At 32.1% G+C, this 18,096-nt stretch overlaps 1 protein-coding gene across 4 annotated transcripts in view; it reads right to left on the bottom strand.

Moving 5' to 3' along the window:
• Window positions 1-18,096, bottom strand: part of LOC129221872 (endoplasmic reticulum junction formation protein lunapark-like) — a 69,465-nt gene that overhangs the window by 25,897 nt on the left and 25,472 nt on the right. For 2 of the 4 annotated variants that reach the window (XM_054856235.1, XM_054856238.1), the window contains exons 5-7: window positions 15,701-15,770; window positions 14,162-14,344; window positions 5,991-6,164 (exon numbers count right to left, since the gene is read on the bottom strand). In XM_054856235.1, coding sequence (XP_054712210.1) covers window positions 5,991-6,164; window positions 14,162-14,344; window positions 15,701-15,770 — 427 coding nt within the window. The remainder of the gene's footprint in view (window positions 1-5,990; window positions 6,165-14,161; window positions 14,345-15,700; window positions 15,771-18,096) is intronic. The other 2 variants (XM_054856237.1, XM_054856239.1) reach the window with 1 other exon arrangement.

Below are 18,096 nucleotides of genomic sequence, written 5' to 3'. Positions count from 1 at the left end.
GCAAAAGAAATATCTGGTCTGCTTCTCGCAGCTAGAAATGATAAACACCCAATCAAAGTTCTATACGGGTATTTTTTCATTACATCATTTTCCACAATTTCTTTCTCGTTAACCCTTTGAGGTAATTCAACACTGTTTTTGAAAGGTAAATTAACATGATTTCTTGGCAAATCTTTAAATTTTTCCATTAGTTTATTTATATAAGTTTCTTGATGCAAATAAACTTTATTGCCAATCTTTTCAAAATTTACACCCAGTAAAAATTTAATTTCCCCCAAATTTACGATGTCAAACTTACTTTTTAGTAATGCTATAATTTCATCAATTTTACTTTTACTTTTTCCAAATAATATTAAATCATCTACGTAAACCAACAAAACTATTTCATCTTTAAGTTTATAAGTACAATTACACCATTTCATTTTTTCAAACCCAAGTTTGAGTAAATTATAGTGTAACTCCAAATTCCATTGTCTTCCGCTTTGATGAAGCCCATACAGTGCTTTATTAAGCAACCAAACCTTATGTTCTTCACCTTTAACTTCATGTCCAACAGGTTGGGTCATGTATACCTTATCATTTAGACTTCCATACAAATAGGCAGATTTTATGTCTAAATGTACATGAGACCAACATAGCACGGATACAAATAAAATGAAAAACAATCGAACAATTGAAAAACAAATGACTGGCGAGAACACCAAATTGTAATCAATGTTTGCCCGCTGTTTCCAACCAAGAGCCACTAATCTTGCACGGAATTTTTTAATTTTATTCTTATCATCCCTTTTTATGCTATATACCCAACGGTTTCCTGTGATTCTAGAATTTTTGGGGGGTTCAACGAAAGTAAATACTTTTCTTTCTTTGAATATTTTTAATTCTTCATTCATCGCTCGATCCCATTCAAGTTTTTCTGGAACATTTTGACTTTCCTGGAAGGTTCTAGGTAATTCTACGTTATTTACTTCATCCTGAAATAAAGCAAAATCTATTTCGTCACAAGTAAAATTATTTTCGTTCTCCGAATTAGACTCGTCACTATTTTCATTTTTTGACTCCGGTGTTTGATCATTTTTCGGCTTAAACAAAAATGCATCAGGTTTAAATTCGATTTGTTGCTCCTCACAATATTCTTTTACTTTTTTTAAAGATCTTAACCTAGGTTTTCCTTCAGGTGGATAGTAATAGACGTCAACTCTATTGCTCTTTTTTCGCGGTCGTTCTTTTCTTTCCCACTCAGAAATGTTTAAAGGTTTTAGTTTTCTATCAGCGTCAGATTTTTGTTCCTCAATAATTTCATGTTCCTCTTCAATCGGCCAATTTAGCGTACCAATTTTAAAGTTTGCGTACTCATTTTTACGACCTTCACCGAAAAGACTTTCTACCCCCCGTTTTTACGCTCGTCTATACTAACATGAATAGTTTCTTCTATAGTTTTTTCTTTCGGTAACCAAATTCTATACCCTTTTCTATTTGTTGCATATCCGACAAGTATGCCAATTTTAGCTCTGTCGTTAAATTTATGCCTTTTAACTTTAGGAATATGTACATATGCTAGCGATCCAAATAATCTGAAATGTTGTACTGAAGGTTTATGACCACTCCAAATTTCAATTAGTGTTTTACCTTTTGTAAGTTTATGCTCACAACGATTGTAAATGTGAACGAAAGTATGCAGGGCTTCAGCCCAAAACCTTTCTTGCAATCCACTTTCATGCAATAATGCTCTAACTCCATCTAAAGCTGTACAGTTAAATCTTTCTGCTACGCCTACTTGTTGAGGTGTATAAACAGAAGATCGTTCAATTTTTATCCCACATTCATTTAGAAATTTTTCGAATTGCTTATGGCAAAACTCTAAGCCATTATCAGTTCTAACTGATTTTAATTTACAATTTAATGTACGTTCAGATCTGGCTAGATAGGATTTAAAACAATCAAATACTTCACTTTTGTTTTTTATCGTAAATACATCTACTTTTCTAGAATAGTCGTCGATAAAAAATACAAACTACCTCCCAGCGAACTAACTGGAGCGGGACCCCACAAATCCATATAACATTTATCCAACACATTATTAGTTAATGTTCCATAATTTCTGTTTAAAGAAACTCTAGTAGATTTAGCAATTTTACAAGTCACACAAGAATCGAAATTTCCCGTTACGTTTTCAATACCTTTGACACTATTGTTAACACTCATATTTTTTAGTAAATTAGCATTAACATGACCAAATCTTTTATGCAGATCATTTATGTTAATGGAAACATTATATGCATTCACATTAAATATTTCAGATTTCCTATAGTTAGGTATACCGTAAATAACATACAATTTCCCTACTCTATGAGCTGTTAAGAAATATTCATCAACTTTAGTAAAAATTCTCATTTTATTATTACACCAAATTATTTTGTACCCTCTTAAATCAATATTTGCACCTCCAATTAAATTCCTACGCATATTAGGTGTATAATAAACATTTTTAAGAATTAATTTCACAAAATTTCCATTATCTTTTACATAAAACACTATATCACCTATGCCCTTTATTTCACTAGTGCAATTTTTATCCCCAATTAAAACTTCACGTTTAGATACAGGATAAATGAATTCAAACCATTCTTTGTTGTTGCAAAAATTTCCTGTTGCTGCACTGTCTATCAAAAATTCCCCGAGTTCTATCGTATCTTCATTACTTGAGACTGACGAATTCTGCACTTCCATATGTTCCGTGTAAAAAATGCGGCTGTCTGGTTGAGACGATTTACTTTTGACATCCGGTTTTCTTCTGTTCTTGAAATAGCAGTTTTTAGATAAATGATTGTTCTTTCCACAAAATGTGCACGGCCCCAGAAGATTTCGTCTTTCATGCGATGTTTGCCTCAGCTTGCTTCCACTGTTAACGCTTGAGAACTGACTTTTCTTCCATTTAGGGGTTATATTCAAGTTCGAACAGTCTTCCAATTTGGAAATGTGTGCGTTATCTACGGGTAGATATCCCTCGTCTTTCATCTTTAACTGAATTCTTCCCGATTCGCTTATTAACTGCTTTTCCACATTGTTGTAAGTGAATTCATTATCATCCAGGCGATATAATATTTGAACAAGGTTTTCAAACTCTTTGGGTAGTCTTCTAATTAACTGAAATGTTACTAACAGTTCAGGTATTTCAAATCCAGCATCTTTGATTTGAAGTTGCTTTTCCTTTACTCTTTGGCAGAAGATTCCAACTGTTTCTTTATCTGGATAATATCTCAGTTCATAAAATTCATCAATTAAAGTTGCTATACGAGCACGGGAACAAGGTTCGAAGTTTTCCTTTAAAATAGTCCAAGCTTCTTTTCCATCTTCGGTACACTGAATCAATTTTAAATATAGCCGTTCAACACTTGTGTAAATTGTTGTGTAAGCTCTGGCTTTCCTCTGCTCGAAATTTCTTATCAGTGCTTCCAGGGATGTTTCTGCTGGTTGTTTTGGTTCCCCGACGATGAATTCCCAACATCCTCTGTCAATTAGAACAACTTTTACATCACACTTCCATGAACTATAGTTGAATGCATTCAGCTTTGGAAAGTTGACACTACTGTAATTTTCTTCTACGCTGTTCTCCATTCTTTTCTGATATATCAAGTCCAACAATATGACGAAAAGTCTATAGTTATTTATCAGGGTTTTTAAGGCCCCATAACCAATGTAGAATATATTACCGCTAATAGCGTTTATAACTTACATCCACCATGAAAATAACAATTTCCGTCTGTTGAGATCAGAAGACACTTATTTAAAAGCAAATCTTTTATTGAAAATATTATAACATACATGAATTTCATATCTACGATCTTTGTTGCTAACCAAATTAACGGCATAACCTTCTAAAGCAAAAAAAAAAAATCTTGTTTCCTTAACTTATAAGGACAGAACATTTGCATAATTCAGTTCACGGTTTGCAGTGATACTTTTCACTTTAAAAATATATAAGAAAATTTGCAAATGTGCTTTCAAAATGTACGTACGAAAAACAATCAAATTAAAAAAATTCTAACAAATGTACTTCACTTGGCACAAGGGTTATTTTCAAGGTAGACCGGGCAAAGCCGGGCAACGCAGCTCGTTCTAATATATTTTTTAATGCAGTAGCTTCGCATTTACCTTTATAACATCTACACCTATGGTAACACTCTTCTTTGAGGTCTCTATAACCTACAATAAAAGAGCAGATTCCAATTTCATACTGTTTGCATTTTGCTTAAACACTACTCTGCGAGCTTTATATTAAAACTAAGTTCTGGACTTATACGAATTGTCTGCTCTTGGCTTTTAATTATACGTATGAAAGATTCACTCATACTTATTTGTCGTGCTACCTTCAACCCACTTTCTAGACAAATAAGATAAATAAATACCTTTGTGCTGAAAAGTAAAGTAAGAAATAACAATGTCAGAAAGCAAATTGCAGATTACTGCAGACATGTGTTCGGCGTTACAAGGAACGCCTTTTTCAATGCTCATTAAGCTCATTGCTTTTTGCATTGAAAAAAGCGTTCCTTGTTATGCCGAAACACGTGTCAGCAGGAATCTGTAATTTGCTCGCCGCGTGCCTAGGTGGCACAATATTTCATCACCGTTTCAATCAAGAATAAATAAATGAAAAATGAGAAGTGGTGATATATACACTATTAAAGCAATGTTTATAGTGCTGTGTGTGGGAATTTGCACAGTCAGTGATGCTGAAAAGATGAAAGTACATTCACGAAGTCTGTGTTTAGTAGTCAATAACAAAGTGTAAACTTAGCATCACGATTCCTTTTCAAACATTTTTGTGCTGAGATCAAGAAATTCACTTTACCTCTAAAATTCATTGCTTCTGAAAAACTCGCGTTATAGCCATTTCGCGTAAGTCGGATCGCATTGTAGCGGGAGGCGACTGTATTGAATTTTTTACTAAGAGGTAGGTCTTTCTCAATCCTCATTTTAACATGTTGTACTCGTTTTCATCGGGAAACTTGCTTTTTTTGTATACCTCCATTTAATTTTTTTTGCAACTTCCTTCTGATAGGATATTTGTGAGCCATATTAGTTTATTATATCGTTTTTAAAAGCTTAAATATGATCCACATGAGGAATAGTTCCACAAATAATTTTTACTTATTTTTCCCTCTTCTTTGTCAAATTCTTTTCTATCCACTGTTTTTTGTTCATTGTAGTTTTAACTCTTAATTTTGAAAGTACGGCAATTGTGAGCAATTACTCTTTCAGTTAAGAATTTTCTAAACTAAATGTACTTAATTGAATACATGCAAAATTACAACTTTCAGAAACACTGATTATTATTGTCTATATACACTACTTGAATTTAAAATCTAGTTTTCCCAAAGCAAATCGCAGTTATGTTTCATTTAATTCAATTTTGAAGTGTAAACAAAATGTGATTCTATACGTGTTTCAGTTTCCTAGGCCAGTAGAATGATACATACCCTATCTTCTGCAACCTGAAATACATGCAAAAAATTTCAGCTGCTCTCCTGCTGGCATCGTAATAGTTTTACCTTTCACATGTGCCCGTCCCTCAACATTCATTTCGAAGGAGAACCTTCAACCATTCTGTCATTGCGGATGCGGAGTACTCAGGATTTGTTTTTACATATATAAGAACAAAACAGTACGAAACATAAACTGGTAGCGAAGAGAACTTATTAGTTTTTAAAAATAGTATAAAGACATATATGCATAATTTATAGCCTATGTCACTCAGTAAGAATGCACCTTTCACATAGTGGAGGAATTTTTCAATTAGGTGCAGTGGTTCCGGAGATTACCTCGAACATATAAACACACAAACAAATCTGTTCTCTCTCTCTTTATAATATTAGTATACATTATCCATTTTCATTAGCTTTAGATGAGTGAAATGTAAGATTTTAACAGAAAATTTGAAACTTTCTTATGCTCAACTGAAGAGTAAATAACCTTTGAATTTTTCATACCTATGAATTCAAATTCTTCTTTTAATGCCATGCCATTGTGTGATTGGCATTGTCTGCAAATTAAGGCATAGCGATTTGATGGTCCATCTCCAACCAGATAATCAACTAGTCTGTCAACTAAGGTCCTCTCTCGAGGTAAAACAGGTCTTGGCATTGGCTGACCAGGAGGTCTCACTGAAAAGGTTATGAAGATTCATAATGAATAACAACGAAATTTCATTAACAATCACATAAAATTGATATTTTTAAGAAGCTAACTCCTATAAAAAATAACTTTGATGAAGAAACTAATAAATTTATTGAAAATGATGTACAAAATGTATGTATATATATTAGGGTGTCCCAAAAAAATGAAAGTCGTTTTTTTTAAACGCATACCCTCTTATTTTTTTCCTTTTATATCAAAACCGTTGTAAAAAAAATTTCATGCAATTTGAAGCAGGGTAACCTGTGCCGACTTGCGCCTAAAGGCCTAAACGTGTAAATAGCACGTGTATTCATAAGCAAGCGAACGCTGGCGACGCGATACTTTGCGAAGTTCAAAACAACTGCAAATAGTGCAGAGAAAACAAATGAAAACAGAAAAACATATGTTGGGAAAGGGGGGGGGGGGACTTATCCGTAGCACTTTGCAAACTGTCAAACATGTCAGTACAAATATATTCCGGTCAGCGAGCGCAGTATAGTCCTTCCATAGGGAACGAAACATGGCAGTGGAATTGCAAAGTTTGAAAAAAGAGATATTTTTAATAGGAGTCGTAAAACACCAAACTACGGGCTTGCAAACTTCTCTCTAACGGACAAGTTCTGTCTGTTTTGTTTTATAACATTCGAGAAGTTTAATTCAACCATCAGTGAAAGTGCAAATCTCGCTATTCGGGAATGCATCATCCTTTGGGAAAAGGCACGCATTCCCACCAAATCGTTGCCAAATTGTGTGAATAAACTTAAAAACCTAAATCAAATTTGGAGAGACTTAAAAAAAAAAAAAAAAAAAAAACGCAAAGAAACTGCAAGTAGTATTCAGGCAGCGTCAACAAGAATTTTAGAGTAATTTAAACAATTTATTCAATATTGCGCATGCTGATGCACTTCAGTTACCGTAATTTCGGGTAGATAAGCCGCCATATCGTATACGCCGCACATGCAATAATTTACTGACTAAAAACAAAAGTTCATCGGATAAGCCGCCCTATCGTATACGCCGCAGAAGAGCGTATCAAAACATGACGCCCCAATCCCCTCTATATATACATATGTACGGATGCGATCATTTATTTTAGTTAGAACAAAACTGTAACAAGCAACTGCATTTGTTAACAGATAAAAATGGAATAAACTTTGTGTAAAAACAAAAATCAGAAAATGCTACGGTTACACAAAAAAACCAGTGTTGCCAGATGACATCTACAATTGGTTGGATGAAAAGTTTTCAAATCATTGTTATACTCAGCAGTTCATCAAAAAATTGTTTACCCTTTATCAATTGATTCTTTTTTTTTTAAATTTATCATCGAGACATTTTAAAACATTACTCAGACTATAGGGACTCTTAACTCACACAAGCTAGCGATTCCTCCATTTTTCAGCCTAGTGAAACGTATGTTATCATCACGAATCTGGCAACACTGGAAAGAACAACAACAGCGAAATGCGGTAAAATCGGTGCAAACTAACGCAGGTTTAAGGGTGTGAGAAATTAAATTTAATGAAAAACCTGTTTCATGGTGCAATTTGAGAGTTCTACTAGCGTTTTTTAATGAATTTTAACATTGCCACTCGATTGGGCGAACATGAAAAGCACTAAGAAAGAATGGTGGGGGGAAAATTTCTTCAGATACGCCGCCCTGGCAGATACGCCGCAGATGTTAAATTTCAACTTCAAAACACGTATAAGCCGCGGCTTATCTACCCGAAATTACGGTAATCAAAATAGAGGAAGATGGGATTTTCTTGCAACTCCAAAGAGAGCCCAGCCGACGTGGTCACTTAGGTGGAATGGTAAAAAAAACTTGCCGCCTAAGAGGAAAGGGCTCGACTTTGAGCTGTCAAAGAAGAAAACAGGCGCATTAAATACGATTCCACTTCAACATCCTCGGAATTGTATGAGCATGTACAAGAAGATTCCTCTTCGAGTTCTAGTGAAAATATTAATTCAGAAAATTTCCCTGAAACATATAAATCAGTACCTGGAACAAGTTTATCAGAACCTGGAACAAGTATATTAGAACCTGGAACAAATATATCTGAACCTGGAACAAGTATTATCAGAACCTGGAACACGTAAATATGTAATGAGGAGCGATTTTATTACTCCAAAGTCAATTGCTGCATTGGACAGGTGTCCAAGTATACGAGATATGTGTTTATTCTTGAAGCTACTATTGACGCACTTGGGTGTAACATTGATGAATGTCCCATAGGTAAATCTTCAATTCAAAGAATTCGAACCGGAAAGCGGAAGGAGCACGAGGAAAGAAGAAAAATTTGTTTTCAGTACGAGGTACCATCTGTTGTGAATTTACCTTGAGATATGAAACTGTTGCCTGCTTTGAGTGCTCAAAAATCAAAAGAAGATCGCTTATCTATAGTTATTTTATATGGAGGTGACGGAACAACTAATTGCTGAGTCGAAACTGGATAATTCCACAGGAAAAGAACAAACAAAGGCTGTTTGAAAGGCAGTTTTAGATTGGAATCTCGAAGACAAAGTTAAAACTCTCTCTTGTGATACTACAGCTTCCAGAACAGGTCCTTTAAGTGGTCCTTGCGCTATTCTTGAACAAAAATTTGATAGAGAAATGCTTTCCTTTGCTTACCACCGTCATATACATGAATTCATCTATCCCACTAAAATACAGTGCTATGGAGGAGCTGCGGAGTTGTTCCGAATTATACCCTAACTTGGAAAATTTACTTGACTTTTACCGTGCTAAACTTAGTAATATGACTATCAAGAGTTGATAAAATTGCCTATCATATTTTTAGGTGGAGATACAGAAAATGAATTTAAAATAAGACCACCGGGAGCCATGCACAACGCTCGATGAATGGCTCGAGCGATTTACTCCCTAAAATTATTACTATTTTATTTAGTTCACAACTAAAATCAGATACAAAGGAAAATGAAGCATTGTTTGATGTCTGCTTGTTTGTAGTGACAATATACGTCAAACCATGGCTTCAATGCATTTTGGCAGTCCAAGCACCCAACAAAGATTTGTGCTTTTTAATAAAAGTGTACGAAAATGTGGACCCAATTATCTCAAAAGCTACTCTACAAAAATTCATCCAGCTTTTATGGTATGGTCAATAATATTTCATTCCTTGGTGTGAAAAAGGCTGTCTCAATGCTTAGAGCAGTAACCGATGCAGCTGAAAGAGCTGTAAAAATGATGCAGGACTTTCATGGTTTGCTAACAGCTGATGAGGAACAAAAACAATTTGTGTTACGTTGCGTTTAAGAGCAGTGGAAGCTCTATGCTGACTGCAAAAATCAAACATTGAATTAAAAATATGTGCAGTAATGTTTCTTTTAGTCTAATATTGTTGTAAATATCTGCTTTAAATTAATTGATGTCGCGTGTAGTACGGAATTATGCAGTTAGCAATCTTTCCACTGTAGTCGCCGTACAGGATTTCAGGTCCAACTTTGACCTCAAGTCGGCACGGGTTCCCGTTATTTTATTGCAATGAAACTTTTTTCTCACGTTTCTGAGGTGAAATGGAAAAAATTTGGAGGGTATGCGTATTCGATTTCACAATTTTTTTTTTCGCCATTATATCTTGGGACACCCTAATATATATATATATATATATATGTATGTATATTGGAACATTTCAAAGGAAAGCAGTTTTTCAAATTAATGTGGATTTACTGTTAATTAATTCACTGCGGATCAGAAGTTAAATAGGGCAGATGAGTATAAATTCCATTTTTTCTATTTTCACTTGCATAATTTAATCTTGATTTTCATTTTAAAACAAAAATCAAGAAAAAGAAAGCTAATTTTTGTCTCCTGATTTTATTTTTTTAAAAGAAAAAAAAACTAAAAATGCTGATTTTGAAATCTGCGCTACACAGTACATAGATAAAATGTGCAGTTTGCCCCAAGAGAGATTAGGGGGCTTCAATTTTTTTTCATAAAGGGGACCTCAATCTTTTTAAAGGTTAAAATTACGGATGCACTGATTAATCGCAATCAACCACTTTGCCCATAATTTGTAGCATTGTAATATAAATGTGCAAGTTCAGATTTATAGAGCCATATTTCGAAATTGAAAAGATTCACAAGAAGTTGACATATATTATGACAAAAGTAGTTTTATTTTGGGAAAAAATGGGTTATTGTTGAAATTAGAATTTAAATTTAGAAAGGCAATAATATTCAGGTGCAATTGTGATTTGTGAGTTCATAAAAAATTACCTGAAAGTTTCAAAAAGCAAAATGGGGCAAGGGGGGGGGGAATAATTTTTAAAACTAAAACCCCTATTACTTGAATATACATATGTACAACAATAATTTTTGCTATGCATACAATTCATAAAATAGTTTATTAAGTCAAAATATTCTGTATAGAAATACCATGCCCATTGCCCACTGCCTGTTGATAACCAGCAACAGGTACTGGGCCTAGCTAGGCTGGTACTGGTCAATTTATTAGATCCAAATGAAGATGAATGACCCTCCTTAAACTATCTACCCCTTTGCTGATTAAAGCCTCTTTCAGCAAGCTCCAAGTACCCACAACCTTAATAAAGTAGTAATTTTGAACATTTGAGGAAAAGGGGAAAATTGGAGATATAGGGAGGTAAAAGCATAAAAACGAACACTACTGGATTTCAAGTGAATAATCATAACACAACCACCCCTGTTATACACCTTATTTATTTTAGCAGACATAAAAAAATGATGTACTTATAAATAAAATTATATAAATCAACTTTATATTTAAAATACAAACTTTAAGTTAATTTGTTAGGTGCTCAACTGCTGAAATTTAAATTAAAAAAAAAAACTATTATGACCAAAAATTAGGTAAAGATAATCATTCAAAATTGCAAAAATAAATAAGCAAATAATTAAACAAGACCAAGGTAATAAATTCTTTAACTCTTTAGTTATTAAAATAAAACATAAAATGAGCAAATCTGATGTAGCAGTGTCAAAATAACAGCTAATTGCCAAAAATATAAAAATATTTACAAAATGAAAAAGGATTGAAATCTCAAACAAGGGAAGCAAATTTTTGCGAATTAAGTTTAATGTTGTCATGTTTCCCATAAAATAAACTTATATTTTACTGAAATTAAACATAAAATATGCTAATCTACGGTAGCAAATATGAAAATAACATCTGATTAGTGAATATATTTAAATATTTGCAAGATGCAAAAAGATTGAAATTTCAAACACGAGAAGCAATTTTTCGCAAAGTCTTAGTTCGTTCGACGTGGCATGTTTCCCATGAAATAAATTTATTTGATTTTTATTAAAATTAAACAAAAAATATATTAATCTAAGGTAGCATATGCGAAACTAACATTTGATTAGCCAAAATATTTAAATATTTGCAGGATGCAAAAAGATTGAAATTTCAAACACAAGAGCAATTTTCCGTGAAACCCGAGTAAGTTCAATGTTGTCATGGTTTCCAAATTAATTTCTTTGTTAATTAATGAAATTAAACAAAAAATAAACTAATCTAAGGCACCATATGTCAAAATATCTTTCGGTTGTAAAAAACATCAAAATATTTACAAGATGCAAAAGGATTGAAATCCCAAACACGGAAGCAATTTTTCGCGATGTTGCATACTGAACACATGTTCAGAAAATTGCATTGGTGAAATACTTTTTTAAAACTTCTAAGCACAATTCGTTAATTTTTGAGAGAATTTAAGCACTAAGAAACTTTTTCAAGGTTTTAAAACTTTTTCAAGGTTTTCAAGCACTTGAAAATGAACTTTTTTTTTCAAGCACTTTTCAAGGTTTTTCAAGGGCGTACGAACCCTGAACATAAACAGTCACACAAGGTGTGTGACATGCCATGGAGGTGAGAATTCACATGTCGTGAACCAAAATATACTAAAATAAAAATTATTATTTAAAAAATGTTGGCAGGTTTAAATAGATATATTTTGGATGAAAATAAAAATCATTTTCAAATGAATTGTTCCTTAAAGGTTTTACTGTAAAAGGTGTGTGACAGCAAAATTAGTTTTTGAAGAATGACGCATATAAGTAACAGTTTGAAAAAAATAAATAAATAAATAAACTCGATACAAATTGGAAATTATCACAAGAACAAGCACAAATATACATGCATCACAATGTCATTAATGTATTAAAAATTCAGTCAACTCTCGATAACTCAAAGCCCCAACGGACTGGCTAAAACGTTCGAGTTATTGGTAGTTTAAGTTAGGAGAAGTTTCCACAATAGTCTCAAGATTTTGAGACTCGATAAAAACTGCGAAATAAAGGAATATTCGAGTTGTAAACTTCGAGTTATCGAAATTCGACTGTACTTTAAAATCTACATCACTACAAATTAAAAATAAAAAACAGATACTGATGATAATTTGCTAACTAACATTAGGGGAGGGGGGATCATTATTAAAATAAAAATAATGAAACCAGAAGAATGAATTATTGTATGTTAAAATAAATGACAATGTTCAAAAGAGACAAAATATTTGCAGAATGCAAAAGGGCTGAAATCTCAAACACAGTATTCAATTTTTGGCGATGCACATGTACAATGATTCCAAAAGGAAAAAAGAAAATAATTAATAAGTGATAGGTAGTTAATCTAATTTACAAAATAAATGAAAAGTTAGAATGAAATATATTTGTGAAGGAAGAGTAATGCGCAGAAAAGGATTAATAATTGATTTTCAATAGAGTGAAATCTCTTTACAGAAACTACCAATACAGCAAATATCAGTTTCAACAAAATAAATGCTTAGTTTCTTAATCACTATTACATTACTGGGGTCAAAACGAACAAAATTTGCAATCGCTTGAAGTGAATTGTAACAGGAGCTCATTTTGCATCTAATCAGATTTCAATATAATGGAAATAAAAAAGCAAGTACAAAATGTTTTAAAAGGGCCGATTTCTTTCATGTACTGATTTTTTCATTTATTTTAAAGTGCAAAAAAAAAAAAAAAAAATCTCATGAGACATTAATTTTTTATGATGCTCAATTAACCAGGGCTTAACCTGAGTCCAAAAGACCTTTAGCAAAAAGGCAAAAATCAGGGTAAAGCTTTAACAAAATGATAAAATTAGATTAGGCTTATGAATATGAGTTAGCGTAACTTTGCACTTTCTCTAATGTGCATCAAACTAAGTTTCCGCAGTAATATAAAACACAAAATGTAATAGAAACTTTTAAGGTTTGAAATGTAGTTTTAGAACAAGAACTGTAAAAATTGCAAAGGGATACAAAGTTATAACTCAGTTAATCAAAATGCAGTTCAGAATTAAGTATCATAAAAATCTAAAGCCAAAAAAAGAAAAAGAAGAGAACATGCTAAAAAGTTACTAGATACTAAAACTTTTCGCTGGAGAAGCTATTCTTCAAAAAAAAAATGGGGAAATATAACAAATATATGTGTTTCATTAGTTAAAACTTTTACAAAAATTTTTTATTAAGAATATCTATGACAAATAAACAAGATGAAAAAACAAAACAAAAAAAAATTTGAACACAAATTCAAGGCTTGAATGTCCTTCAAAAAAATTAATTAATTTAAAAAAAATATATAACATATTTCAATACATGAATTTTTTTATCAGTTTTTATTTTTATAGTTCAATATAATTAATTGTTCGTTACTATAATTCAATAAATGGTGTAAACTAAACACTTTCAGGCAACAAGGAAAAAAAAGGTGAAAAAATTGTTATAAATTTAAAAAAAAAAAATAGAAACTTTTTTTATTTGGAAGTATACAGTATATAACAAAGAGAAAAAACTATTATTTTGTTTTGAACAAATTATGGCATTACAGCTAAAATACAGCTAAATAGTGATCCCCCACAACATTGTTAAGTCGACAATTAAAAAAAACATGAACAATTTTAGTAAATTAGAAACTAATAAATACAAAAACTATTTTGTTAATAAATTATTTTGTTAATAAGTCATACTAACATACCAAAGGGTTGGCCACCTCTTTGAAAAAATGCAGGTGGGTAAGGAGGGTTAGTAGGGGGTTTTCCTGAGTAAAAAGGAAAAATATGTGGAGGACCTGCAGAGCTATTTATAGTTATGGTTTGCCCAGGAGCTCCTAATGCAACAGGTGGGGATCCTTTCAATGGTACATTTCTTCTTCTCAGATCTAAAAATAATAATTATAATAATTACAAGCTGCAGAAATTTTAAAAATTGCACTTAACTCCCACGCAAAAATATACTGAAATTAAGCAATAGTTTACACATAGAGATAATGCACAGCATTCAGCAAAAGAATCATCATGAGGAGTGTTAAGAAATGTTTTTGAAACATTTGCTGCAGAGGCTAGAATTAAAGCATGAATTGTACATGCTCTGTTACTGAAGATTTGCACAATGCTTTGCTTAAGTGCAATTATTACTTAAGCAAAACTTAGCTTAAGAAATAAATAAATATCTTTTTGTGGAGAAGTAAATGGTAATCAACAAGATTTTAGTGCACAAAATTAGCAGATTAACACATGTACAAGTTTCAAAAATAGCAAATTAACAAAACAAACAAGAAAAAATGGAACTCAGAATCAAAATTTATTACACAATCCCCTTAGAGGAAAATCCGCTAAGCAATAAATTTCATCAAAAATCAAATTATAAAACAAACATAAAGCAGGAAAACCTGAAAAATGATGGGGAGACCACAAAACAAATTGCTAAGTATTTGTAAAATAAAACAAGCAATGTCAAGACAAATATAAGTAATTAAGGAAGACAGAACAATAACACCTGTATGACGAAAACCATAGGAGTTCAAAGAAAGAAAGAGGGGGGGGGGGACTAATTATAAGAAAGGAAGCCAAACTACAGAAAGATACAGAATGGCTTTACGATGATAAAAATTCTTCAGAATGTGGAAAGACTCCCAAAACTCAAGATCTGAAGAATTTGAGCATTTCTGGATATTTCATAAGAATTAATAAGGAGGTGAAAAGGAGTTATAGGGAGTAATTTGATTTCCAGCAATGTTGAGCAATACTAGACCTGTAAATTATGTTGTTTCTTCACATAATTTTTATGCTCATTTAAGCGAAATTTCAAAGAACGATGGGACAGTCCAACATAGGCAAGGCCACAGCTGCAATTTATTTCACAACAAACAAGAGGATTAATAGGATCCTTAAGAGAACAAAAAGTAAATTTTTAGAATTCTTTTAGACATTAGAACAAGTTGAAAAAAAAATCAATTTCGCATTTTTTTAAAAAAAATGAAAAAGAAATCAGAAACATAGATATTTTTTTAAAGCAAAATGTACTTCTAAAGCATGTGAAAGGCATAATACAGGACCGCATTACAATGTATAAAAATAACTAAGTTATTGGAATTTACAAAAAAAAGATATAAAAGAATAATGTTTTTGTTTAAACAACAGAAATTGCATTTAATGTTTGAAAAAAAGAGAAAATAAAAAGATGCTGAGAAACATGTTTTAATTTGAAATACAAAGCAATATGTTTGTTGCTATACCTGTGTCAGAAAATGTCCCTTTGATATGTTGTGTTGGTGTTGCTGTAATAGCCGGTCTTGTTTCAAAAATCTAAGCAAACAAATATTAAAGAATAGTTAAAATATTTAAATGATAGAGAGTTGCAGTCATTTAAACAAACACAAAATAAAAATATTTAGTAGTTGTAACCATTTTTATTAACCCCTTTTAAGTCAGCATCGCAGCATGGGTCCCAAAATCAGGAATACTTAGAACCGTGAGTTTTCCCGATGCAAAAAATAGCAAAAATCATAATGTTTTTGGTACATTTTTTCAGGTTTTAAGAATGTCGATGCTAAATTTTAATTTTTCTTGATCTAACTTAATGAAAGTACATTTGTATGCTAAATAAAAAGTCAGAGATAATTTGCAGTGGCATATGATCCCAAGATATTGCTTTTTATTACAATAAAATCTTATTTATCTAGCCCCCGTTTCTCCGGATCAAACTTGTAGTGCTTGAAAAAGTTTCCTATTCACATAAATACTATTTTAAAGTTATTGTAGTGATCTAAAAGTCGCCAAACGTTCGTTTTCTATTTTGAATAAAAGTACAGCACCTAAATAGATTGTGCAGTAAATTATAGTAATCTAAAAAACAGCATGGCTTGCTTGGAGCATCAGTACGCCGAGCTACACATGATGAAGTGTTTGTGCCAAACAATCCTGTGTAATTTGCTTACAAAGCACTTTTTTTCATCCTAAAGAAAAAGCACAAGGGACGTTCGGACATAAAGTTTCGTTTTTAAATTAAAAAAAAGAATAAATACTACAGGTACAGCAATGAAATTTATATATTACATAAAATTGTACCACCTTCAGAGTATTTTTCGACATAGTTCTCATAGTTTTCCAGGCATTAGCCATAGCACAGTATAAGCTTTTGTGAAAACTTTTCGCAGAATGTTGCCGCCTCTGTAGTCAACCATGGGGTAACAAGTTCTTTGAGCGCATCATTGCTGATGTACCACCGACCGCCAAGGAAACACTTTAGATGCTGAAACAAATGAAAATTGCTGGGAGCGGAGTCGGGTCAGTGTGAAGGATGGTCAAAAACGTCCCAGCCAAAGCCCTGTAAGAGTCCATGGTTGACAACACAGGTGGAAACATTCTACAAAAACTTGTACACTATGACAAATGCTTGAAAAATCAGGAGAGCAATATTGAAAAATGGTGTAAGGGTGAAATATTTTTGTGCAATAAATTTATTTGAACAGATTGAACTGGTTCTTTTTTTTATTTCAAAACTGAACTTGCTTTCCAAAAGTCCCTCGTAAGTCTTCTCATCACTTTTATCCAGATTATCTGGATTTTCATTTATCCAGGTTGCCTTTGGTTCCAGTTAGTCTGGATAAACAAGGGTGTACTGTATTACATACTATGCAATATGTCAATCAAAACAATCAATAAACCATATTAATACTAAAAATAGCTTTGTTTTGTATACTAAGGAGAAATTAAAAATGATTATCGCTAAAAAAATAGATGCTAAAAGATTGTTACATAATTATAACAAACTAAGGCATGACTTACAGCATTAAAGAAACTTAAAAATAACTTGCCTCTACTGTATGCAAATAGCCTAGTGTTAACAATTTGTAACATTTTAAGTGATTTTTTTTTCTTTCCAAATTCAACTAACAGGGATGAGAGTAGTCAGAGAGCAAGAAGGAGGAAATCCAAAAAAATTTCTTAAAAAGAATGATACCCAAGAGTTTGAGAAAGGGATGATGTCCAAAACTGCATCAAAATAGAACTTGGAAGCCATGATATTCAAAAATTTAACAAAAAATGGCTAATTTACCAGTTTTAAAGGTAATTTATATTTGATTAAGTATTAGTAATAATTTTGTACAATTTGCTGCATTGTACATTTCTTGAAAGAGTGTTTATTCCTAAATAAATCTAAGTTTTGAAAAAGATGCAACAATTTTTAATTCCTGAGTTCTTGAACAAAGGGTTGGGAGAGCCAGAGTTCAATCTTGGCTGCATCACACAATTAGGTCTGTTTGTAAAGTAAAAATTTACAACAGAACTAAAAATCTAAAATTTAATTACATGGTAGAACATACTTCTCATTGTAAGAATTGAAAATAAATAAATTTACATGTATATAAACGATTGGTTATCTTTTTCCTTGCATTGGAACCCTAAATTTGTTTTTAAAAACTTCCTAATATGATTTCGGAATCAAAAGAACAACTTACAGCTGCCTTATTTAATCATAAAATCTCAAAACTTTTAGCAGGCGGCAAAGCCTAAACCATTTGAGATTCACCATAAATAGTTTTTACACTTTCTTAAATACACAAAAAAAAGGACAAGACTGTGGGTGCTAAGCCACATTTTTTGATTGACTTTTGCCTTTTTACTAAAA

The sequence above is a fragment of the Uloborus diversus genome, chromosome 5 (genome assembly GCF_026930045.1).
Source record: "Uloborus diversus isolate 005 chromosome 5, Udiv.v.3.1, whole genome shotgun sequence".
Lineage (NCBI taxonomy): Eukaryota > Metazoa > Arthropoda > Arachnida > Araneae > Uloboridae > Uloborus > Uloborus diversus.
Note: the sequence above shows the minus strand (reverse complement) of the source record. Positions and strands in the feature narration are given on the sequence as shown.